The sequence below is a fragment of the Typopeltis vanoorti genome, chromosome 17 (genome assembly GCF_054136105.1).
Source record: "Typopeltis vanoorti isolate ZY-2024b chromosome 17, IOZ_Tvanoo_1.0, whole genome shotgun sequence".
Lineage (NCBI taxonomy): Eukaryota > Metazoa > Arthropoda > Arachnida > Uropygi > Thelyphonidae > Typopeltis > Typopeltis vanoorti.
In genome coordinates this window covers 93,588,691-93,615,084 of record NC_143565.1, presented here as the reverse complement: position 1 = coordinate 93,615,084, position 26,394 = coordinate 93,588,691, and the positions used below count along the sequence as shown (strand labels likewise).

Below are 26,394 nucleotides of genomic sequence, written 5' to 3'. Positions count from 1 at the left end.
ACAGATTGGGTCCCCTGGTTTTCATAGTTATGAAGATATATTGGAAGGATTCCAGAGAAGATAGTTATCACCTTAGTCGGTCTTCTTTGGAACCCTTTCAATATACGCAGGATATGAGGATAGATTGAGGGAATGCAGGTGTATAGCATGTGAATAGGAGAAAGAGAGGGAATTTGATGGAGACATTTAAGTTGGTAAAAGGTTAATGTGGAAGAAATTTTTCATGGAATGGGGGGAGTGGGTAGAACAAGGGAGTGAAATGCATTCCCTTGACATTGTGATGAATGCAGATATGTTAAATGAGTTTAAAGCAGCACTGTTTGATGGGCTTTGTGTGTAACAGAGTGTACCTCCTGCAATGAGTCTTTTGACTCCATGGAGGTCTAGTGTTAATAATAATCGTGTTTCCCTTAGTAGGAACTTACTGGTCTTCTAAAGTAGCATTAGAGATATAAAGATTTATAACTGATTCCATGCCATACAGTCATGTCTGTGATATAGCATGCCATACTACTTAATGTGCATATGCATTCTCAGCAGCACTGAGTGTGTGACATGCTGTCTGTTCTGAGAATTCATGTACACTGTTGTACATGAAATACAAAGGAAAGCATGAATTACATAGAATATGTTGCAGAGAAGGGAACATATAGTTGTATTTGAAACTGTATTAAAGTTGTTAAGGGACAAGCTGTCAAGAAGCATGTGAGGTCTGGAGCACATGATCTAAGTGAAACAATTATATGTTTCAATCTCTTAATGGGAGCCTTCCACATGTAGGAAATAGATTTGCAGTTATTTAATTAAGTTACAGTGAAGCAGTTTCATTTCATTCTGTGACTAGTGGATAAAATGTAGTCAGCAAGACCAGATTTACCAGACTGGAGGAACCTGATATAGCCCATATGTTCTTTTCCATAACTTTCTGCAGAGTTCCCATTCTGTGTAGAATGATTGAGATTGCAGGAGCAGGGAATCTAATAAACTTCTATAATGATACTTATATTTTGAGAGAGCTGGAAAAAGGGGGAGATAGAACATTAAATTCTTGTAAGATATTTTCCTAGATATTTTCTCTGAAGTAAATATTAATAATTTTGAAGTAAAGAAATTTAGTTGCATCGTTTACAATTATATTTCTAGGACTACACAATCCAAGCCTGCCATTTATATTCCCATTCCATACATCAAAAGGGTATTAATAGTATTTCTGTACAAATAATTTTCAAGAATTTCAACTTTTTGAATTCTCCCTTTTTTCCTCTGTTTTTAATATTTGTTTCTTCTCTTCCAAAAGGATACATATCATCCATGTTTGCTTCCTGGAATTTATCAAATCCACCACACCTGTAATCTGAATTTACTTTGGACAGACTGGTAGGCCTATGGAAATTGGAATATTTATGTTATATGTATTATTTGAGCTTGCTAGTGATATTTTATCCTGCAGTTATATAGAATAAAATGGGATAGCATGAAAATGCTCCACTGTAACTAATACAAATTCAATCATCTTTTTAAGGAGTCCTGTGAATCCTTATCCCACCAATTAAATTTAAATAAAAATGATTGCATGTCTCTTGGATATGAGATGTTATCTTTAAAAATTGTAGCACTTATCTGTGTGTTCTAGGCCAGACCTGTTTTATGCTTGTTATTCATATTTTCCTCATCATGCTAACCATAATAACTTTATCACGTTTTACAGTATAATTATTATTATTATTTTAAATATATCTCTGTAATCATGCTTTTCATTTTATCTCTAACAGTATATACACATTCCTAGCAGCAGTCAATGTATTGTGTGTCAGTGCAGGGTACGCTAATATTTTGTTTCATTATGATGAAGTCAGCAGGGGGCTTACAATGAAATATTAGTTACACTTTAATAAACTGATGTTTTTCAGAGTTAATATCCTCAGTTTGGTTTAATTGTAATTATATAAAGCATTGTTTACATTTAGAGTTACTTTTTTACATTATTAAAGAGATAGAATAAAATGTTTCAGTGAAATGCTTAAAATGAGTATTTAAGCATTTATTTTTTATGTGTTGGTACATATAGACAATAAATCGCCGGGTGCGTGTCACTGTTCGTTTACCATCAAAAGGCAAAATCAAATCTCATCTCTATAATAATCGTTGTATCTATAAGCTGCTAATCAGTGTATGTTATGGTAAGTGCTGTATCTAATATCGTCATCTTACAAGCAAAATGCACTAAGTCAAAAATTGCAGGTTTTGAATTTAACTGTTAACTTTTATTTCAAAAAGTTTTTTTTTGAACTTTTACTTTTATTTTCAGGTGACGATATGGTCTTTGCATCCCTCGTCTTAGTGTTGTGCAATTTGTAATAATACCGTATTTTGTGTATCTTTTTTTTTTTATAGAGTGAATTTTTTTACCATGTGACAAAATGGGTCCCAAAAAGAAAGCTAGTGAGGGGGAAAAAAAAAACCAGAAAAATTTTCTCTATTGAACAGAAGAAAGAAATAATAGCAAAACATAATGAAGGTGTGAAAGTTATGCATCTAGCTCGAATATATGAAACCAGTCATTCTACAATATCAACCATTTGGGCTAAGAAAGAAGAACTTATGGTAGCTAAGGTTGCTAAGGGAACTTCAAGATTGAATGTCGGAAGGCTTCTTTTTGAGCAAATGGAAAATCTATTACTAATTTGAATCAAAGAAAGAGAAATGGCAGGTGATACTACATCTCAAAATGCAATCTGTCAGAAAGCTAAACAGATTTATCAAGATTTGAAAAAGAAGACTTCGGGATCAAGTTCTGAGGTAAATGATGATGATTTCAAAGGTAGCAGAGGTTGGTTTGACAACTTTAAAAAAAGAACAGGAATTCACAGTGTGGTCAGACACGGAGAGGCAGCTATTGCTGACAAAGCAGCAGCAGATAAATTTGTCAATAGCTTTACAAGAATTATAGAAGAAGGAGAATACCTACCTCAACAAGTCTTCAATTGTGATGAGACTGGGTTAAGAAAATGCCCAACAGGACATTTATCACAAAAGAAGAAAAAACACTTCCTGGGCATAAACCAATGAATGATAGGTTAACATTGCTTTTAGCAGCAAATGCAAGTGGAGACTGCAAGACCAATGTTAATCTACCACTCAGAGAATCCCCGAGCATTCAAACAGTTCAATGTCTCTAAATCCAATATCGGTGTTTTGTGGAAGTCTAATAGCAAAGCCTGGGTCACAAGAATAGAATTTAGAGACTGGATTCGTGAAGTGTCTGGACCAACTGTCAAAGCCTATCTTGAGCAAAACAATCCGCCTCTAAAATCCATTTTAACCTTGGATAACACACCTGGCCATCCAACGGGCATACAAGAAGCGCTACCAGAGGAATTAGATTTTATCAAAGTGATTTTTCTTCCTCCTAAGACTACATCTCTGATTCAACCTGTGGATCGGCTGATAATTGCAAATTTTAGAAAACCTTACACAAGGGCACTTTTTACCAGGTGCTTTGAAATGTATGAGGCTACCAACATAACCCTAAGAAAATTTTGGAAGGAAGAATTCAACATTGTCTTAGCAATTAGGCTAATTGTAAAGGCTTGGCAAGAAGTAACAATGAAATGTCTCAAAGCAGCATGGAGGAAACTGTGCCCTTCCTTTGGTAATGAAGAAACTTCAGATGAAGGAACAAATTGGTAAAGGATATTGTGGCAACTGCTCATGATCTTAACTTGGAAGTAGAGGAAGAAGATGTTGAAGAATTATTGCAGATGCATGACCGAGAACTGACTACTGACAAGCTTAAAGAACTTTTCAAGCAGCAATGTGAAGAAAAGGAAATGGAAATTTCATCTGAAGATGAGGATGGAGAGAAAGAACAAATTGTGACTGCTGAAATCAAAAATGTTTTGGCAAAGTGGGAGGAAGTTCAAAATGTTGCTATGAAATGGAATCCAAACAAATATGAGGTTATCAGAACTGCAGATCTATTTAATGAAAAGTCCATGCAGTTTTTCAGAAACATTTTAAAATTAAAAAAGAGGCAGAAGCAAACAATCCTAGACTTGTTTTTTACAGGTCCATTTGTCAAAAAACTCCGAAGTGAGCCCAATTGTCCTTCTGGCGAAGATTGATAATTAAAAACTGTTTTTATGAACAATTCATTTTATTAATGTTAATTTTTTTGTAGTAAATACATATACTGTATAATAAATAAATTATATTTACCATATTTTTATGACATTTTAAATGAGTTTTATCTGCATTTTTAATATGTACTATGGTTGTGGGGAGGAGCCAGAACAAATTAATCGATTTTCAATTAAATCTTATGGGGAATCGTGCCTTGGATAACGACGGTAATCCTGGAACGGATTACTGTCATTAACCAAGGCACCACTGTATATGTCTTTTATATCAAAACTCATTAAAAACACTTTAAAAACAATTTTTTTTTATTATCATTTCCTGATATTTATTCTGAAGGAGTGTTGTGTTTAAGATACTATGATAGCACTATGTTACACTCTCTGTTCAAAAAGAAACTGAACTTTTGATAGAAACTAAAACACTTATAATTATTCAAATCATTTATTTCAACCAATATACTCTCCCTCAGCTTCGATACAGCGTTTGGCACGGTCAATTAATTCATTAAATGAGTTTTTTATATCAGTTTTTGGGATACTATTGAGGGTCATAGTTATTGCCGCTTGAACGTTTTCATTGGTGTCCTATCACTTTCCTTTCATCGGCAAATGAAGTTGAAGAAGAGAAAGAAGTCACAGGGTGCTAAATCAGATGAATACGGTGAGTGATCCAACACAAACTTGGTTTTTGCTCAAAAACTGTCTCACAATGTTCGAACAATGAGATGGTGCATTATTGTGCAAAAGTGACCAGCTGCTGCATCATGAAATTCATGCTGTACGCAACGAATTCTCACTATCAATCGCTTCAAAACTTCGATATAAAACTCACCATTGACTGTTTGGACAGTTGGAATGAATTCTTTGTGGATAATGCCCTTGGAATCGTAGAAACAAATCAGCATTGTCTTTACTCTTGACTTCTCCAAGTGACTTTTTTTCGGATGTTCATCTTCTGGTGGTCTCCACTCAGCACTCTGGTGCTTTATTTTGGGCTCATAGTCAAAGCACCACGTTTTGTCACCAGTAACGATCGTTTCAAGGAGGTTTGAGTCCTTATGAGGTCTTTGCAGTATTCAATTCAGTACATTTTTTGGTTGTCGGTCAACTTGGGGAACAAATCGCGAATTCAATTTATGAAGGCCCAAACTTTCGGTCAAAATGTTGTGCACAGTTGATTTTGGAATCCCCAATTCATCTTCAATCAATCTCATGGCAGACGATTTTGGGTTTTCTTTGATGAAATCATGCACTTTTTGGATGTTAACTTTGCTCAGTCTAGTTTTTTGATGGCTCGGCTTTTCGTTGTCCTCAAGCGTCTCATGACCACTTTGAAATAGCTTAAACCACTTGTAAACTTGAGTACGAGATAAGCATTCATCATCGTATGCTTTTTGAAGCATTTGATGCATTTCGGTAAAATATTTATCAAGTTTAACACAAAAGTCAATCGCAGCTCTCTGTTTGAAACTCATTTTCCGACCATTCGCCAAAACACGCTGTCACTCTTAGCACTAAAACTCAGCTTCTAATGAAACAAATGTCATAAACAGTTGACACAACACTAATGAAGGTTGCCGCTTTCAACAACAAAAAGATACAACGGGTTGCACCACTAGTTTTTCTATTTTCAATAAGTTCAGTTTCTTTTTGGACATAGGGTGTATTATAACTTCCTATCAACAGTTTTCCTCCAAATCAATCTGCTATTGTTCAGTCTTATATTTCAATTTCAGTCTTCTAGGACACTTCTAACTGCATCAATCCACCTAGTTTCTTGGTCTTTTTCCTGCCATCCTGTCTCAAATGCTTGTTTACCAACCTTTACTTTCACCTGTTCAGATAGCCATATCACCTTAGATATGGTTATCTGCTTGCACATTCTTGAATACTAACAATGTTGAGTTCCTTTCTAATATGATCTGCCATCTTCAATCCCCTAATTTTTCTCACAGCTTTCATATCTGGGTCTCTGATCTTTGATAGATTTTAGTTCTAACCCAACTCTCAAATCTATAAGTTAAAATTGGTTTGAACATACTCGTATTACTAACTGTTAGTTTAGTATTTTTACTAATTTCTCTTCTTTCATATAAATTTTTTTGCCTGGCTTCAATTACATTGGCTTTGTTTATTCTGTTACATATTACCAATTTAATCTGACATCCTCACTAAAAGTTGGACCTAGGTAGCTGAGGTATTTTACTTGTTCTGTAGGTTCTCCATTGAGAATCCAATTGATGGTTTCTGTGTTCTTGTCTGTCTTATTGCTGATCTTCATACCAAATTTGTTCAGCTGTTATTCAGTTTAGTTAAAGAATCTTGCTGGTTTTATTTAGGAGTATAACATCATCTGCATATTTTTTCATAATAAGCAGTATCTTTCAAAGAATGTAAACTACATTGTCAGGATTTAAAAAAAAAAATTCAAAAACTATTTTTCATTCATGTTTTTCTTTTTCACATACCATTCACCTATGTATTTCACAGAACATTTTCAATGATGCCCTAATAGCATAATTGTATACACATTACTGTATGCCATTATGCTACATGTTAGTATAAATGAATAGTATAATGTTTAATATCAAAGGCTTAAATGAATTAATTGCAAACATTTTATATAAATTTCACATATTTTAACAGTGCATAATTTAGTGCAGTTTAACTGTCCAGTTTTTTTTTTAATCTTTGTTACACACACACACACACACACACACACACACACACATACACACAAATAAAAATACTGGTTAAAAAATGGAAACAGATGCCTTAATGATTGCATCTGTAACGCAATGCAGGTGCAATGATTAACATGAAACTAATCATTAATTAAGCTAGTTGATTAATTGAAAATTAGATAATAGGTTACTTATTTTAACAGTTTGTTAGAAAAAGATTTATCATTTTCCTGTAGTCCTTTTCTCAATTGACATAAATAATATTGCTGAGTGGAATAATCTCCATGACTGTTTTGGATGTATGTTAGCTAATTTTAACTAAGTAGTATTAGGATATTATGAAACATATTATTAAATATATTTAAAAAGATATAATCACATGGGTTAATATAAACGAGGATGATATTTATATTATAAATCAACTTTATAATTTTAAGGAAATGTTTCGTGTCTTTAGTGAAATGGTGAAGTTGGCAAAGTATTGTAAGAAAAGACATGTACTTCTGGTGCCGGTAGTGGATGTAGAGAAGGATGCTGCAACAGATGATATTAAAAATTTGTATTCAGCAATAGAGCAGTTTGTGACACTGTTTGCTTCTCCAGAGTAAGTTGTATTATTATTTTCAGTTTTGAATTTATTAATTAGAATCCATAATTTGAATATGACATTATATAACCTTTCTTCTCTCTCTCTCTCTCTCTCTGTTCGCTATAAGTTTTTTTTTTTTTGCTTATAAAACAGTGTGTTGCAGCTTCATTGTGTAACTCAATTAAGAGCCTTGGGTGTGCAAAATTTTTTCAACACATCAAATACTTGATTATTTAATAGGTAATGTTATATATAGAGTCATCTCTCAGGGTTTTGTGTGTGTGTGCTACCCACCCATGAAGGTTGTGAACCTGTAGTACCATGGGCGCACTAAGGATTTGTTTAATATTTTTGAAATTTATTTTTGTATTTTTTAATATTTGTTTTTGACATAATCCTGAAATTCTGCTCTAGAGACTAAAACTTGGAACTTTTTCCAGTCAATTGAGGTGTTCACTAAGTCTTCTTGATCAGCAGCTGCTCATCTCCTTGCATATTTAGAGGAAGTTTAAGGAGTATTGGTGTACTAGTTTATTTTAGGAGTTCTTGTGAAAATGTTTATTAAAAAGATGTAATGCCAAAACTGTATCTATTTCTGCTTTATTATTAGAAAGCAATTGACATCTTCTGGACAGCATTGAACTTTCTCAGAGAGATTTTTGGTGCACTGTTCAAAATATGTGACCAGTCAAGGTTGAATAGAGTACATTTATAAAGTTGTAGTTGTGCAGGTGGTAAGTAGTGTTTTGAATGAAAGAGGACACTAAGTTTTTTTGTTTTGTTTTTTATGTGACTCCTTGGTATTTTTTATTACATAAAACATTTTCAAGCCACTTACAGTGTGCCTGAGCCTGCAGTAAGTGGAGCAGGGATCTCACACCAGGTGATGTAAAATTCACCTACCACCTAAAGACAATCACATTACATCCCTCTCCACACCTACATACAGTGGAATTTGAAGCTGCAGCTTGTTGATTGGAAAATGAATATGCTAACCACTTTGCCAACCAGGCTGGCAAAGATAGACTAGATATGTCAACCCAAGAAGAGGACAAAAAACTGATCTTGATTGGCGAGTGATGTTATTATAAGTAAGTGAGAGAGTAGCATGGTCTTTCCGCAAGAAAATATGCAAGATTGTCTTTTGGTAAAATTAAAATTTACTGAATTATCTTCACCCAAGCTTCAGCATCTTCTGTGGGCCAAAGTCATAAACTCTGATCTAGCTCTTCTCAAGTGAGATGGTTTATTATTACAAAACTCTGTAGTGCTCATTTGAGTGTGAAAGACAAAGGACACCCCTGTCTTCTTTGTTAATAACAAAGAGGATTGGAGTGTACTGTCATCTGCATAGCTATGTAAATGACTAGGCATTAGTGAGAGAAGATCATAGATGTACAGGAGAAAGAGTGCAGATGAAAGTACAGAGCCTTAGATTAATAATGGTAGCATTGTAACATCACTTAAAGATAAGGCTGACCTCCTGGCATCATTCTTCTCATCCAACTCCTACATAGATGATGAAGGTAAATCACTTGCTTCCTGTAGCCTTCTGCCAGAAAGACATTGAGGAATTTTGAACAACCTGAATACCAAGAAAAAAAAAAGGCTTCTGGTCATGATGTAATCCTACCATTTGTACTTAAGAGATGTGCTTCTGAAATAATGCATGTTCATTATCATCTGCATACCATATTGTACTCACATGAAAGCAAATGAATCAAGTCAACTTCATCAGCTTCTGGAGAATTGTAAGCTGATCAGTGACCAACAATATGGATTTTGCCAACCAATATTTCTGTCTTACATCACTCACCTCTTAAAACATACCATGGAAAATGGCATGTTTCAAGAGTAGAAACCTGTACTGTTGTTGCACTTGACATTTCTAAGACATTTAATAGGGTCTGGCATTAAGGGCTTTTCATCAAATTGCCATCTTGTGATATGCCTTTCTTCCTTTGCAGTTGGTAACTCAATGATGGAAGGCATTCTCTCTTTAGATTTTCCTGTTAATACAGGTGTTCTTCAGGGCTCTGTTACTTTACCCACCCATCCTCTTCCTTAATGTATATAACCTGATTTCACTGACCTCAAATCCTGTTCACAGTTTTGCTGATGATAGCACTTTCATCTCATCCTGCTCCTATGATAATCCACACAGTGCTAAAATATCTCAAGCTTTAAGGATCATCTCTGATACGTGTCCTAAACACTCATCTTCACATGATCCTACAATGGAGCAAAAATAACCTAGTCATTTTCCAATGTTTCTAAAACACAGTTTTGTCTGTTTTCTTGCAAAAAAAGACCTTAATTCTTCTCTTAATGATGCTATACTTTTGAGATGAATGGTTGGCCAATTTATTGGATATAAAAAATGGATCCATCTTGTTTCCGTTGGATGTGTACATCTGGAAAGAAGATTCCTTTGATGATTACAAGAATGTAGTATTGATTTTTTATAGAAATGAATGGAGAAAAAAAAGTATGGCATTATTAAATTCTAGTGTCTTGTGCACACAAGATTTGTTCCTCCAAAGGATCTCTTAAAGAAGAATTAGAAACTATCTAGAAAACAATCCTACTAAATGGATACAATCCAAGAATAACACAGCAAATAATTAACAACTGTCCTATACAGCAACCTAGACAGGAAGTCCATGGGATTCCTATACCATATATTAAAGCATCTCTGAACAAGTGGCAAAAATTATGAGAAAATATAAACTCACTGCCCCAAATTCACAATCTGTTGCCTTCTCCAAAGGACAAACTTTCACCATTGATGCTACCTGGCATATACAAAGTATCATGTTCGTGTAACTTGTCTTACTACAGACAAACAGGAATATCTCTCAACAAATGCATCTCTAAACATCAAGACCATATTCAGCTCATCAAACCTTGCATATCTTGCCTAGCACAACACAGAATTGAAAACATTAGCCACAGGATTCGATGGAAAAATGCCAAGCTATTACACAGATCCATGTATAAAGATAAACGTTTAGACATTTATAAGTGTATAAACATTTATAATGATGTCTTACAATACACAAGATGAAATATCTTCATACTAAATCAATTTTTTGATTTATTATCAATTTTGTGGTACACTTGTGATTCTATAATAATGGATATTCCACAGGTTTCATCATAAATGAAAGTCACTTTATATAGCCTAGAAAAGAACAGCCATTTCAGCTGACACTCTTTTAGCATCCATGCTGATATCCCAACAATCTCTCTTGCCCAGTTTGTCAAAAGCTATTAACCTGTTGCATCACCGGATTTATAACTTTTAGCAAGATGGGCACTCATTAGTTGAACAATCTTTTCTGCATCTGTCACCTACATACCATCCACACTAATGAGAGTTATTCTTTCTTTTCTTGCAACATAATGATACAACTCTTTTGGGTCATTTTTACATTGCAGAGTCAGTTTCTTTTAATACTCATACTTAGCTTTTTGTGCAATAGTTGTAACTCTTCTAGCCTGTTCCTTATAATTTTTATAACTGCCATCATCCTTATGCACACAGTATTCCTTCACATCTTTGTATATATATATATATATATATATATATATAAGTAAATCACTTTTATTTACCTATTTATTCTTCGAACTCTAGAGACACATTCCGATATTTTATCATTTAAGTATATTTTAAATGCTTCCCCATGCAAAAGGATATAATACCAATACCAATTTAAAACAGGCAGAATGCTAGATAAATACAGTCATAATACTATTTTTTACTCTCTCCTTATCCCTCCCCACCAAAATTAACATTTTATTTAATCAGAAGAGAGAGAGAGAGAGAAAACCAATTCATTAATCATCATAAATCATGCATTTTGGATCATACCATGGAAAATATGTATAAGATTGCTTAGTGAAAATATGAAGACATAACATGAACCATATATTTTTGGAGACCTATGAAGTCATAACCAGTCATCTCGACCTTAACAAAAATTATGGTTTAAAATACCCAGAACATGAACATCATGTAGTCAGCCATTACTGCTTCAGCCATTCTGCTCAGTCATCTTAATCCATGAAATTTTAATCCATGAAATTAGTAACTCTCTCTTTCTCAACCCGATGCACTGCCCCCTCCCTCCAGTTAGAAGTTACCTCAGACTCAACTGTATCTAACTGGCTTTCAAACCAGTGCAAAAACAGAGAAACTCAGGGACTTTAAATAGTTATCACACCAATGAACTCTAAGAATTCAACTTTCTTTATATTTCCCACAAAAAAAAAAAAGAATAGGGCTCTGGAAAAGTAAGAAGTTCTACCACTGTTGATATATAATTAATCTCATGGACCTGGGATTGGTTGGAATTATGGCTAAGTTCACAAGTTTAGTATACAGAAGCTGCTTACTATAGTTAACACCTATAAGAAATATTTTCCTATAGTACAAGGTTTGCTGTAATGAATTTTTACCACCTTGTTTTCATTGTTATATCTAATAAAATTTTGTTTTCATTCATGCCTTTACAGTTAATTCACAATATGAATTTGATTTTGCTTCTGTCAAGGCAAACAGAAAACAAAGGTCACTTTTGATTTTTTTTCCATGAGTATCAAATATAAAATACTGTACAAAACAACAACAACAAAAAAAAATCTAGTTTTGTCATCACTTTTATTTTCTAATTTTAGTGCAAAATGCAAATAATTTTATGCAGTTTTGATGGCATTATTCATAACAGCTATATAAGACAAATTTGAGTGAGGAAATTCAGTTTGCTATCATGAAGGGCTTGCTTTTACTGTAGTAAAAGCAAGCATTTAAAGTTCACTACTGCAATTTTGCAGTAGTGAACTTAAAATTGATTTGTCCTATGAGCTGGATCTTTCCCATAGTTGGTTATAGTGGTGTTTGCTATTTCTACACCTGCCATATCATTATTTTCTTTGTGCCATGCTAAGAATTTCAACTGACAATATATATGTATGACAAAGTATGAGTAACAACTCACATAAAAAATTCTCCAACATCTAAGCTATTGAAGTCTGATATTTCTGTGGTTTAGTAACTGTTCATTAGACTTCCAGTATGGAGACTACCTATTTAGTAACAAGAACTAGTTTTATTAAAATGACAATAAACCCAATAGCAATAAATAGTTTTATTGTTACTTTTCTCCTGATGATCTAAGTCACCGACTTACATTATCTGAGGTAAAGGTCTTATAATTTAATTGATAACTAGAAAGAATATACATTATTTCATGAACTTCATCTAGTACATATACCTGATGCCACATATGCATGTGGCATCCGTTATATTTTTTTCCATAATACCCTGGGTTTATCAAGTGAAAAGTTAATCCTGATTTGTATTTCCTTTTCTTTTCTTTTCTTTTCAACATATTCTACATGTTCTAATATACCAATCTCTCCAGATTGTTTCATCTTGCTTACATAAGAGGACTGGGGGCCATGCATGGAAGCTGGGCAAGAGCGTGGTTGACAAGGGTGTTAGAGCTAGGTTTTTTACTTGGAGAGTGGTGAATGAGTGGAATAAACTTCCAGAGTCTGTTGTGGGTGCTACGACTGTGAATGAGTTGAAGGAAAGGTATGGTAGATACTGTGTGAATGTCGAATAGTTGTTCTTGACATGATGTTAGGGCCTCCCTCGATGAGTCTGTCGACTCCTTGGAGTTACCCGGAACAATAATAATAATAATAACAAATGCTAAGAGCATTAAATTTTATACACTCCAGGTTTCTTTACTAGTGGATGTGGAGATTTTGGTGGACCAGGGCATCTTGTCCATTTGGATAGAAGCCACCATAATGTCTTAATTACATAGCATTTCTACATGTTCTTGATGTAGAGTCATGTTTCAGAACTGTGCAAGTCGTGTCCAAATTTTTGTTAATGAAACTCAATTCTTACCTATTAAGGGAGTTTGTTTGTGTGTTTAAGGTAATGAAGTTCTTCGTTCCTTTTTTTTTTTTTCTGTAGTACTAGATACAATGCAGGGTCTCTCTCATGTAATATTTTTGTGATGTTTATCTTTTGTAATAGATGGCAGTGTCAAGCAGCATATAGGAATCTCCCAGTTGGGGTTGGTTTTCTGTAAACTGAAAAGTTTAATTTTTTTTTCTTTTTCTGATACTTCTAAATAGGTGTCAGTTCAATACAAGACCATTGCCCTTGATGATGTTAGTCTGATGACTTATGAAACTAGTTAGTCAGATTTATTGTTTTAAGAAAACTAGTTCTAGTTAATAAATATGCATTCTCTACGCTGGAAGTTTTTTCACTTGGTTAGACTATAAATTATATATTTAGTTTAACCATGCTACCGGCCAAGACATCTGTAGACGTCAAGGTTATCATGGATGTGAAGTGCATATTAAAATTGTAAAACCATTAATATTACATTGAAATATGATAGATACGTATTTGATCCATAATGGCTGGTAAGGTGATTAATCCTTTATCCAAGTGTAAGCAAACAAAGTTTGCGCCTGAAGTATCTTCAGGACTGGGGCAACTCGTGGTAAAGGTGGTATAAGTTCTCATCACTTGCCTTAGTATCTCCCATAATGCAAAGCACATCTCCTTGAAGAAGTAGTAGTAGTGGTCTGGGTAGTGGCCCTTCCCTTAGGGCCACTACCCAGACCAATTTCGACCTTTATTGAGGTCTCATCAGTGGAAACCAGACCCAGTGGTGGTGATACCAGGTAGAAGTAATGGAGGCAATACTAAGGCAAGTGATGAGAAATAAATACCACCTATACCACGAGTTGCCCCAGTCCTGAAGATACTTCAGGTGCAAACTTTGTTTGCTTACACATGGATAAAGGATTAAACTAAATATATAATGCATTCTCTATACTAAAAGTTTAATGAACTACTAAGCTATTGCTTCTGATTGTATTCCCTCTTTTTTTTAAAATCATATAAAGCTCTACTGTCCATACATATTTTATTCGTTAAAAAAATTGCAACAGATTCAGTGATGATATTGTAAGATACAGATATAAAACTGAAATAACATATAATACAGGTTAAATTATAGTCATAATTATCAGGATATTTTCAGATATACATAAACATGCATGCAAAAAAATATCAAAAGCATTGGCAGAAATGCTGAAATTATTGTAATGGTGATTATTTGGTTTCAATTAATTTGACTCTTTTCTCCAACTTGTTCATGAATATAATTCCTTTATTTCCACTGATGTTTTAAGTTATCTTTTCCTCTTCAACATTAATGCACTAATTATTTGTTACTCCAGAGCTTTCATAAAATACTGCAGTTATTACATTTCAGTTGAAAAGTATTACTTAAAATAATGTGAAAAATGGATAATAGAGAAGTTAGTTCTAAACTTTTTGATCAGAGCTTTATATGATCAAAGAAAAAACAATTCTTTGTAATAAAGTAATACTTTCATTAATAATTAATGACATTCTGAGCTTTTTTCATTTCTAATATAAGATTCTTTAAATTTATTATAAGTGAGCTCTGTTTAATTTTTAGGCTACTTCATATAGGACCTAACTTGAGTAAAATTTTGTTAGAGAATAAAGAAATCGGTATTCAAAAGATCTGGAAGTTGCTACTTCCTTCTCATCATGTGACTTTATTTTGCTCTTCTTCACAAAGCTTGCACCTCACAACTCCATTTTTTCATCATTGGCCTCTAAATACAATATTTGTAGAATATGGTTATCAGGTATGCAGAAAATTGAAATTTGTGTATGATTTTAATTAATTAATAGTTATGTATTTTGATTAACTTTATAGTATTTTTCTGTCAATTATAGTTTTATTAAGAATTACATATTTTTATTACTGTATGTCAGGTTAGGTAAACTTTCAATATTACAGTAAATTTTAATAGTATATTCTTGTTTTAATCCTTTTGCTCAAGCATAAACAAAGTTTGTGCATATAATATATAGAGGGTACAAACAGTCTTTATATGTATTTGCCTCTCATTATAGCAAAATCACATTATAACAAACTCGCTCAGTATAACAAACTAATAAATTGTCCTGAATGAAGTTCTGCAATGCACAATTCTATTCTAAAGAAAATTCATTATAACAAACTATTTTCATGGCCCCCACAAATACTCTGTGATGAGAATCAACTGTATTTGTATATAGAAGCTGTTGACTTCACATCGGTTGCCTCAGTATCCCATAATGCCCAGCATACTTCTTTTTGGACATGTATATTGCCATGCATTATGGAAAGATTATTATTTAGACTGGTTTCAACTTCTTTTGAGATATCATCAGTGGCAACTACCATCCAGGAAGATACTGAGGTTAAATCAATGCAGAAATTATATATTTTTCATAAACAAGTAGTAAAATGGTGTATCACCATCTTTACATTTATTACCACTTACATATGTAAAATAAAGTAAGACTGCAATGAGAATTTAGTGCAGAAAATAATTTGAAGGAAACTAAAGTTTTTTTTTTTTTTTTTTTTTTTGAACACATCTGCACAATGAAAAACAGAAGAAAGATCAAACCTTGATGTTTGGTACAGCTGATGAAGGAGTGATGCAGAAAGAGTTTACAGGATTTGAATTATCTGGAAATGAACAGAGAGAAATGGCAAAGAATGATGAAACAAGCATCAGACATGAACGGGCATTGAACTCATGGGCACTTTCCCTAATCTGAGAATTCCTCCAGGAAGATACCCTCAGTAAATGCTGAAACTGGTCCGAGTAGCAACCCTTCTCACGATGCATAGCAATATACACACATCCAAAAGAAAGTGTGGTTTATATTATGGAATACAAAGGCAGTTGATGTGAAGATAGTTAGTCATGAAGATAGTTAATGCACAAACTTTCTTTGCTTACACTTGGATAAAGAATTAAACAAGAATATAATTTCTTATTAAGTATAATTTACTTTGTAACCAAGTGAAAAAACTTTGTACATGATATCTGGTAATTTGGCTCTAGTTAGCATAGGCATAAAAGCAATAACAATAATAATGTTTGTAAGTTGAATGTTTGTGAGTTGAATTTAATTTTTTAATAAGATATACTGGAAAATATGTTTCTGAAATAAATTATCTTAATACAAAGATGGTAAAAATGAATAATTCAAAAATTCTAATTAACTAGATTAATTAATCAAACACAATGTCATTTTTGGTTCCTTCATTAAGACGTAATAACTGTTAGTAGATGGCTGATATATAATTATTTTTGCATTAATTCATTAATTAATTAAATTTAAAGAGGTCAAAATGAGATTGCCAATGTTCCTCAATAAGGAATGTGGTCATTTCTCACAAACATTCAACTTACAGACACATAAATGTCTTCTCTATCGCTTATGGACAAGCATAGGGGTCCAGGACCTTGTCTCTATAAGTTGCAGCATTCATGGTTCTAATAAGATGCACATACATTTGATGCTTCCCTGAGGGACCCAGGGATGATAACATGTCTCTGGGTCCCTCCAGATCAGAGCATGTCTGGTATCACTTTGTAAAGCAAATTCAGTACTTGTCTGTAAACAGTACTGTTTACAGATGTTGGCTACAACTGGTCTTGGGCCAGTTGATGTAGAGCCTGGCCCAAATCAGATGTTCTCGCCTGTGGCATAGGACAGTGATTCTTAACTGGTAGGCTGCGGCCTCCTAGTGGGCCACGGAAAATTTATAGAATGTTTCTAGTTTTTAAATCTCTTAAAATAATTATGAAATTATGAAATCTCTTAAAATAATTATTTTTTGCTCCTTATTTTACTTTGTTTCAAATGTGTATCATTTTGTATTAGTAATCTGAATTATGCAGTTTAATGCAGTAGTTTCTTTTGTGGTGCACCACAATTCGACTTTTCGCTGCTGGCAACACTGCAAGTCGTGACAGCCTACTGGACGTGTGATAGAAGTAATTTTCTGAAGTTTTAAATGAATAACTGCTGTAATAAAGTTGGCAATACTAGCACAAATGCATACTAGCATACAGACCGAAACGTTATTAAGTGCTACTGGAGTGCAATTACTTTTCGAAACTTTCAGTGCTGTAACACTGATTTGTTATTTCTTAAAATTTACCTACTTATGAAATGAGCAAACAAGAAACATTGTTTGATTTCCTAAATATAAATGTATTAAAGTTTTTACATAATATTTAAGTAAAGTTGATTTCTGTTTTCTGATTTTTTTTTGTCATTATAATCAGAAAGTAAAACCACTATTAAAAAAATTAATTATTATTATTATGTTATTACAAACTAGGGGACCGTGAAAGCATTTTAGGATACTTAGGGGGCTACGACTACTAAAAGGTTAAGAACCACTGGCATAGGGGATAGGGGCACACAATCTACTAGTCACTTAGCATACAGACCGCTTTTGTGAAGACTTCTGTGCATAGTTGAAACAGTTACCAGTGTTCCTGGAGGTGATGCAAAGTCAGAGTCTGATTCAGGGTCGCCCTCCCATTTTTGGTGAGCAGATAATCAGTGATATCAGTCACCTACTGTGGTTTGTAGCCCATGACCTTTCTTCACTGTCTCTCTGGAATGCTGTTTATGATGTCTTGTTCTCACTCTAGACATGAAATGGAAAAACACTCCAAAATGGCTGCTTTTATGCTGTGACTCATTTGCACATACCACTGACAGTGCCACTCATTTGTACACTATTTGGAAAGGAGTCAATGGATACACCATGCATCATCCCGTGTAACAATTTTGTAGTCGGTATGAATTGGAAGAATATAATGCTTCCAAGTCATGCAACTGTGTCTGGACAAAATGGTTGCGAGAATGGAGACGGAGTTTGAAAGAGGTATTGTGATAGGATCAGTGTTGCAGACCTATCTGTTTAGCAAATTGTTGACAAATTATTCGCCATCTCAGATTAACAGTCAGTGATACCATACCAAGATGGAAGTGCAGGAAGTCAACTGCAAGTGCTACCCACATTAGATGACCCAGTACACTCATTGAACATGACTGTAGGGTGCTACAAAGTATAATAAGTAAAAACTGCCATTCATCTGCAGTGAATGCAGAGTTCCAAGTATCAACCAGAACACAAATCTGCACAAAAACATTCAAAGCAGAGGCTTATGAACATGGGTTTCCATGGTAGGACTGCAATATGCAAGCCCCAAATTATCCGAACCAACTTGCAATGTTGTCATCAGTGGTGCAAAGAGTATGGTATGTACAGTGAGATGCAGAAGCTTGGAAAGCTGTATTATGGAGTGACGAATCATTTTACACCCTCTACTGGGCAGATGGGTGTGGGTATGGTGGATGCCCAGTGAATGTTTCTTACCAGAGTTCATAACCCCAACTATGAAATTCGGATATGGCAGTGTGATGGTATGGTCCTCTTTTTCCTGGTTTGCCTTTCATCTCTGTTTGTGGTGTCACGAACCTTGAACTCCAAGAGGTATCTAAATTCTGGACAATGCAGTGCTTCCTACTTTGTGGCATTTCTATTGAACTGACCATTGTCTCTTTCAGCAAAACAATGCACCATGTCATAACACTGCTTCTGTAACTGCATAGTTTGTAGACATGAACATCACCACATATAAGCTCTGATCTCGACTCTGCTGAACAGCTGTGGGATGAACTAGAGCAGGTCTGTCCAAAACATGGCTCGCATGCGGCCTGCGGTGCGATTTTGTGCATCTCGCCTGGAGGTTTTGATTTTCATGAGCGAAAAAATAAAATAACAATTTGAATCGAATGTGTATTAGATATTTTAATTCTATCACTAATCGATAATCTCAATGTTGGTAATTTTATTTGGTGTTTTTACATCACTATATACCCACATATTTTTCAAATATTAGATGTGTCAAAGAAGCGTTATTACACTTTTTTTTTATACTAACAGAAGTGAAAAAAGAGAAGTTTTTTTTTTAAATTATTACTACAAATAGAGAGGTACTCGAAATTGACAAACTTTGGCCTCAAGATGTGCTCAAAGCTCTGGAGCACATATCTTTTCGAAAGCACTTTTTCAACTTTGAAATTCATTAAATCAAAGTACAGATGTTCATTGACAGATAATTCTCTCACAAATTTACTGCGATTGGCAACTACAAGCATCGAAATTGATATAGGTACTTTGGTAAATGAAGCCAAACTACCGCAGATCTCTCACTAAAATGAAATAAAGAATTATTGTTTCTTGTCTACTGTTTCAATAAAAACTTTTATAAGCATCATGACTTTTCTTTTTTATGAAATTTTCGAAGTGATTGCTAAACCCAACTAACAGTAGGAATCTTACAGTAACTCCCAATCATAGAAGGTGTGAACATATTACAAAAATTAAAGTATCTACAAGAGGATAGATGTAAAATCTATCTTTTCTTTTGTAAGAAAAGGCTCTACACTACCTCCACTGTTATTCATCTTCACAATGGATTGCATTATGAAGGAAAGTGACATTAAGCCTGATATCAAAATTGGAGATATTAATCTCGACTCTTTATGCAAGTGATGTTGTTATTGTTATTATTATTATTATTTTCTATTCCATGGAGTTCCTTAGACTCATTGAAGAAGGTCCTAAACATCATCCCAAGCACTATCCAACATTTACACAGTTCCACCATTTGGACTCATTCACAATCAGGGCACCCACAACAGACTCTGGGAACCTATTCTACTCATTCATCACTCTCCGATCAAAAAATCTAGTCCCGACACCCCTGCTAACCACAATCTTTCTCAGTTTTCAAGGATGGCCCCTAGTTCTTCCACTTCCAAGCCTGTTCTAAAAATTTTTATATCATCATCATCAAATTCCTGGCATGTACCCTCAAGGGGTGAAAAATTTACATCATTACTAACTTCCTATCTACAATTTTCCTCCAAATCAGTCTGTTATTTGTCAAGACTCCAACATTATAAGACCTTATGTTTCTATCGTCTGAGGCACTTTGTACCGTATCAATCCACCCATATCTTGGTCTTCCTCTGGGTCGTTTTCCTGCCAACCTGGCAGAGAACACTTGTTTTGCTAATCTTTCCTCGCCCATTCTGTTTAAGTGCCATACCACCTGAGATTAGCTCTGTTAACGCATTCCTGGATGCTGACAATGTCAAGTTCTTTCCTAATATCCTCGTTTTTAATATGATATTACTATTGATACCATCTGTTCACGCCTCTAATCTTTCTCAGGACTCTCATATCTGCGGTCTCTAGTCTTTGGTCAAGTGTTTTACTTCTGACCCAGCTCTCAGATCCATAAGTTAAAACTGGTTTGAACACTGTCTTGTATACAGCTAATTAAGTGTTTTGACTAATTTCTCTCTTATTCCATATGAATTTATTCAATTGACTTCCTACAAATACCAGCTTTGCTGATTCTGTTGTCTATTTCCATATTTAATTTACCATCTTCAGTAAAAATTGTGCCTAAGTAGCTGAAATGTTTTACTTGTTCCACAGGTTCCCCGTTCACAACACAGTTGACATTTTCAACAATTCTACCTATTTTCATTGTCTTTGTCTTTTTAATGCTGACCTTCATACCATATCTATTACAACAGTTATTCAATTTAGTCAGGGAATCTTGCAAACTTGTAGCGGATTTATTTAGAAGTATAACATCATCCGCATAAAGCAAAGAGCTGACATTAACATCTCCAATTCTGATATCATGTTTAATACCACTTTCCTTCATAATGTGATCCATATAGATAATGAATAACAGAGGGGATAATGTACATCCTTGTCTCACACCAGATTTAACATTAAACCATCTTCCTGTACTTCCATCAATTCTAACTGCAGACTTACAACTCAAATACAGACTAAGTATTGCTTGATATAATACCACATTGACACCATATAACTGTAACGTACTGAATAGCTTCTCTCTTGGAACCTTGTCATATGCCTTTTCCAGATCGACAAAACTTAAATACAGATCTTTGTTTTATTCGCATGCTTTCTCAACTATTTGTTGTAAAGTGAAGATCTGATCTTGACAGCCTCTATTTGTCCTGAATCCAGGTTGTTCTTCACCAAGCTTTTCTTCCACAATTCTTTTCAACCGTTTCTCAAGTATACTTGCATAGATCTTGCCTGGAACACTCAGTAGGGAAATACCTCTGTAATTCTCACATTCAGTTTTATTTCCCTTTTTATATATGGGTACTATTAGAGCTCTACTGCAATCATCGGGAATTCGTCCCTCTGTCCAGGCTTTCTGAACTATGCAGTGCAGCCACTTTTAAGACTTTTATACCACCATAATTCAGCATTTCTGGTCGAATATCATCTACTCCTGCTGCCTTTCCACATTTCAAGCCTTTCATGGCTTTTTCTACTTCAAGTATAGATATGTATTCCTGACTGCATGCCTGGTCAGTGTTTTTTATCACTGTGCTGTCATCACTGCTTGTTTCATTTAGCAAATTTTCAAAGTAATTATTCCATACTTCAAGGATATCTTTTTCTCCCGTTTTCATGTCACCTTTGTCATCTCTAATTCTTTTTACAGCACTCTTTCCTCCATTCTTAAGCTACTTCAACAACCTCCAGAATATTTTGCCACCTTCTTGATATTTATTTTCTATATTCTTGCCAAAGTCCTCCCATGACTTTTGTTTAGCTAGTTTTACACAGTGTTTCGCTTTCTTACATTTGTCTCTGTATTCTCTAAGAGCAAAAGCTGACTTATTTGCCAAGAACTTTTGATATGCTTTCTTCTTTTTCTACACTGCCTCTTTAACTTCCTGTGTCCACCAGGGAGTTCTGATTTTTCTATCCTTGCAGACATACTCATCACATGCTGAATCAATCAGGGTTTTCTTCAAGGCTTGCCACTGAATCTCCAAGGTTTAGTTCCTGTTCTTAAACTCTTTCATTTTTTCTTCAATAATCTTTGTGTATTTTAGTCTACAGTTCTCATCTGAAAGCTGCTCAACTTTTATTCGCTTTAAAACTTTCTTACATGTTATTCTTTTCAATATGAAATTCAATTTTATCCTGCTCAAGACTAAACAGTGATCACTTCCAAATTCAAATCCTCTGTACACTCTGGTGTGGAGAAAAACATCACTATCAACAATAACATAGTCAATGAGACTTTTCTTATTCCTAGCCTCTTCTCTCCATGTGAATTTGTGCACATTTTTATGTTGGAACATGGTGTTAGTAATAACCAGTCCATGTCCTGAGCAGAAATCCAAGTGATGTTTGCCATTATTATTAGCTTTGCTCTTTTCTCCAAATTTTCCCAAAATATTTTTGTATGTCTGACAATCATTTCCTACTCTGCTATTTAGATCCCCGACAAGGTCCAACTTTTCCTTTTTCCTGTGTTATTTTGTTTTGAATACAGTGGCTACTCCTTTTTTTCCTTGATTGTCATTGCCTGAATATAACATTATGTATTTATTGCTCAGAAGATCTCACCAGTTTTTGTCTTTTTTGTTTCAGTCATCCCTATTATGTCAATCTGGTTCTTATCTAATTCCTCAGCTAGCTCCATTTCTTTGCCATTCAGGCTTCTTATGTTGATAGTACTGATCTTTAACTCTGGTGATGTTGAGTTGGGGTGGATTGTCAGATTTGTTCCAGTAGCTGACTTTTCGCTGTTTGCCCTGGTTCCCTGGCGAAAACAACGGGGGCCTTGTTTAACCGGGCGACGCCCCAGCCGGTGAAATTTTGTCATGTCGTACCATCGTTTTTTATTTTGGTTTAACCAATAAGAATACAATTTGGTCGGCTAAATCCCAAATTGCCAGCCCAGCCTCGTTCGTTCAGTATCCAAGTAGATACCCAACAGGGTACACCACGAGAAGGTGAAGATTGGACGTTAGGTCAGAAGGGCTGGTCGGTTCTCTGCATTCCTTTAAAGGCTATATGGAGGTCTCCTCTCAGTTATACAGCTTTGACCCTTAAGCACCCCAAAAATTTTTATATATGTATATTAATCTTGGTGTGAACATATTACAAAAATATGTAAACTCTTGAATAAACTACTCTCTGATATCTTTCTCCATCTTCAACCTGTCATCATATAGTTCATTCCATACACCTGCTACCATCTTGGTTACTTGCATCTGGATCCTCTCCACATCCTGCTCATTTCCCTAGAAACCCAGGTGACCAGATCTACATGCAGTAGTCAAAATGGGTCTTACCAAACTCTGCATAGAGGCATAATAACCTGCTTATTTCTGCTCGTCAGGGTATACTTTAGTAATCTGATGAGCGTCTTTAGCCACTTTTGTAATATGCCCTCTAAACTTTCACTCCTATCCACTAACACCCCCAAATTCCTGGCTTCATGAATTTCCTGCAGTGCAGTTCAATCAGTGTGGTACAGAGCTGGTAATCTTTTCGCCTCAAAATGCATAACCTTACACTTTATGACATTAAACTGACATCCATTCTCTTTTACCCAGACTGCCAAGTCTATCCAAATTATCCTGCAAAATTCAAACATCATCTGTATAAGCTATTACTCTACCCAATTTTATATCATCGCTAAACAACTGAATAGTTCCTCTTAAATACTTTCCTATATCATTAGTGTACAAATTAAATGGTAGTGACCCAACAACAGAGCCTTGTGGAATGCTACTAATCACAGGTCTTCTACGGACTCTACTCATGAATAAACTACTCTCTGATATCTCTCCATCTTATTCACTACTAGATAAGATGTATTGCTATATGCTGCAATTTACTGGTTTCCATACAGTATCCTGTCAACGGCTTTTGCTAAATCCAGCAGTATCACTGTAAATCCATTACATCCAACTGAGCTGTCAATGTATTATAAAACATGAGCAAGTTACTGAGTCACGATCTACCCTTCACAAAACCATGTTGTCCCCGTATAGTATTCCATTGCTATCTATCCATTCCTGTATTTTGCTTTTGACCAACCTCGAATAACTTGACTGCTATTCCTGATATGCTGATTAGTCAGTATGCTACATTAGCCTTGGAGTCCCCTTTATGCAATAGAACTATATTCCACTCTGTCCGCCCCCTTAGTACTACTTGTTACTTTCTGCTCCCAGAGCCTAGACTTACATTAAACAATGTGGTCAAAGGTACTGACAACTCCCTAGCTTCTTCTCGTAAAACTCGAGCTGGTGTACACCATCTAATTCCATAGCTGTATTCACATCAAGGTTTTGTATTATGCTTTTTAGCTCCAATTCATTTACCTCTGTTTTCTAGAATTCATTAAAATCATGTTGCCATAAACATTCTTCCTTTTACTTGCAATATACTGAAAGAACTCTTTGTGGTTATTTTTGGCCTTTATTGCTGATTTCCTTTCATACTCTGGTTTTATCCTTCTGACCTGTGCTGGGTACTGCTCATGTGTCTGCAATTCCTTGAATTTCCTCCACAATTTTTATTTTTTTTTTGTAGCTCCAGCTTAATGATGACTATAGAATAGCACGTATATCACAGTAAATAACTTTTTTATTATGTAAATATTTCATCTTACGTATCATCAGACATCATCAGTACAATTAATGAAAACAATAGGAATCGAATGCAAAAAAACAGTAGTGCTCACGCTTAAATTGGAATCCTCTATGTATACAGTCATGTGTTCATGGATTAAAAACTATTGGGCTGAAATTAAATTAAAACATAGCAGATAAATTATTTAATACAATTGAGGATAACAATTTCCCACACTTTTGGAATAGTGAGACAGTCATTATGATTAAGATTAGGTCTATGAAGTAAGGCTTCAGCACTTTCTTATAACCATTCATGTCTATATGCAGATCTATGTAGTATGGCATTTTCCATTGGATCCTGTAGTTAGCATTTTCAATTCCATGTTGTGCAAGGCCAGATTTGTGAGGTTTGATAAGGCAGATACAATTGAGGATAGTTATCCTCAATTGCTCTTGTAGTTTCACATGGCATGGCACCGATCCAAGCAGTCTCCTAAGCTTGTTGTACTTACCAGCCTTGTAATTCCACATATACTCTGTCTCTTAACTGAAAATTCCACACATTTAGCCACCTCCCAGGTCAAGACCACATATCAAACTCGTAGTACATTCCATCACATGCTGCCTCAGGTAATTATTCTTTAGTAACTGTATAAATTCCATTTCCTTCCTCCCACGTGTCCTCTCCTCCTTCCAATCTATATTCCCCTAGTTGAAGTCCCCTCCATAATAATTGTCCTCCCTCCACTTATTTAAGCTTATTTGTCGATGCATACTATCCCCATCATCCTTTACATCCTTTAGTCCAGTATTTCTCAAAGTGTGGTAAGCATACCCCCAGGGGTATGCGAAAGGTCGTTAGGGGGGGTACGTGGAAATTTTTGGCTATGCATAATTAAAGGAGTCATTATATTTTTCAACAAACACTGCAATTAGAGACAACCAGGATAAAAACAGCACTAACTAATGAATCGCATCCCTCACCCTCCAACAGAAACTGCTGTGTAGACCAAGCAAAACCATATGTTGCCGGTGGAACATATGGTTTTGCTTGACACCACCCGGTCATTAACGTGTTAAAACTAAGAAATATATAGTGAATGTGTTTCGGATATTATGGAATTCAGTTGAAGGGAATTAGCATTTCAACCCAACTGTTGAAATGCTAATTTGTCTTTGGTTCGTGCAATCTTTTGTTAATACTGCACCAATCATGTGCAGTTCTTCGCTGCACTATGTATCTAAAGTCTTGTAAATTTCTGGTAATTTTTGCTTGAAATAATGGGAAAGATGATGATGCTATTTAGGTAGATGACTTTGACGATGCACACAAAGAAACTGTTTTCGATGCCAAAAGTAGTGATAGCGAGCTTCTTGGTAAGTCGCACCATTTTCAGTTTTTTTCTGAAAACTTTAGTTTCCGAAAATCCCTGCACATATCTTGCAACACGATTTTTTAGCTTTAATTTCGGGAAAAAAGTTAGTCATATTCGAGTAAATGCAGTATTTTTTTTTAGCTTTCAAATTCTTACGTAT

General features: G+C 34.8%; 1 protein-coding gene across 3 annotated transcripts in view; it reads left to right on the top strand.

Moving 5' to 3' along the window:
- The window catches only part of LOC150097647 (uncharacterized), a 219,192-nt gene that overhangs the window by 112,246 nt on the left and 80,552 nt on the right, over nt 1–26,394 (top strand). For all 3 annotated transcript variants that reach the window (XM_090407258.1, XM_090407257.1, XM_090407259.1), the window contains 2 exons: nt 7,281–7,427; nt 14,936–15,131. In XM_090407258.1, the coding sequence (XP_090263384.1) occupies nt 7,281–7,427; nt 14,936–15,131 (343 nt within the window). The remainder of the gene's footprint in view (nt 1–7,280; nt 7,428–14,935; nt 15,132–26,394) is intronic.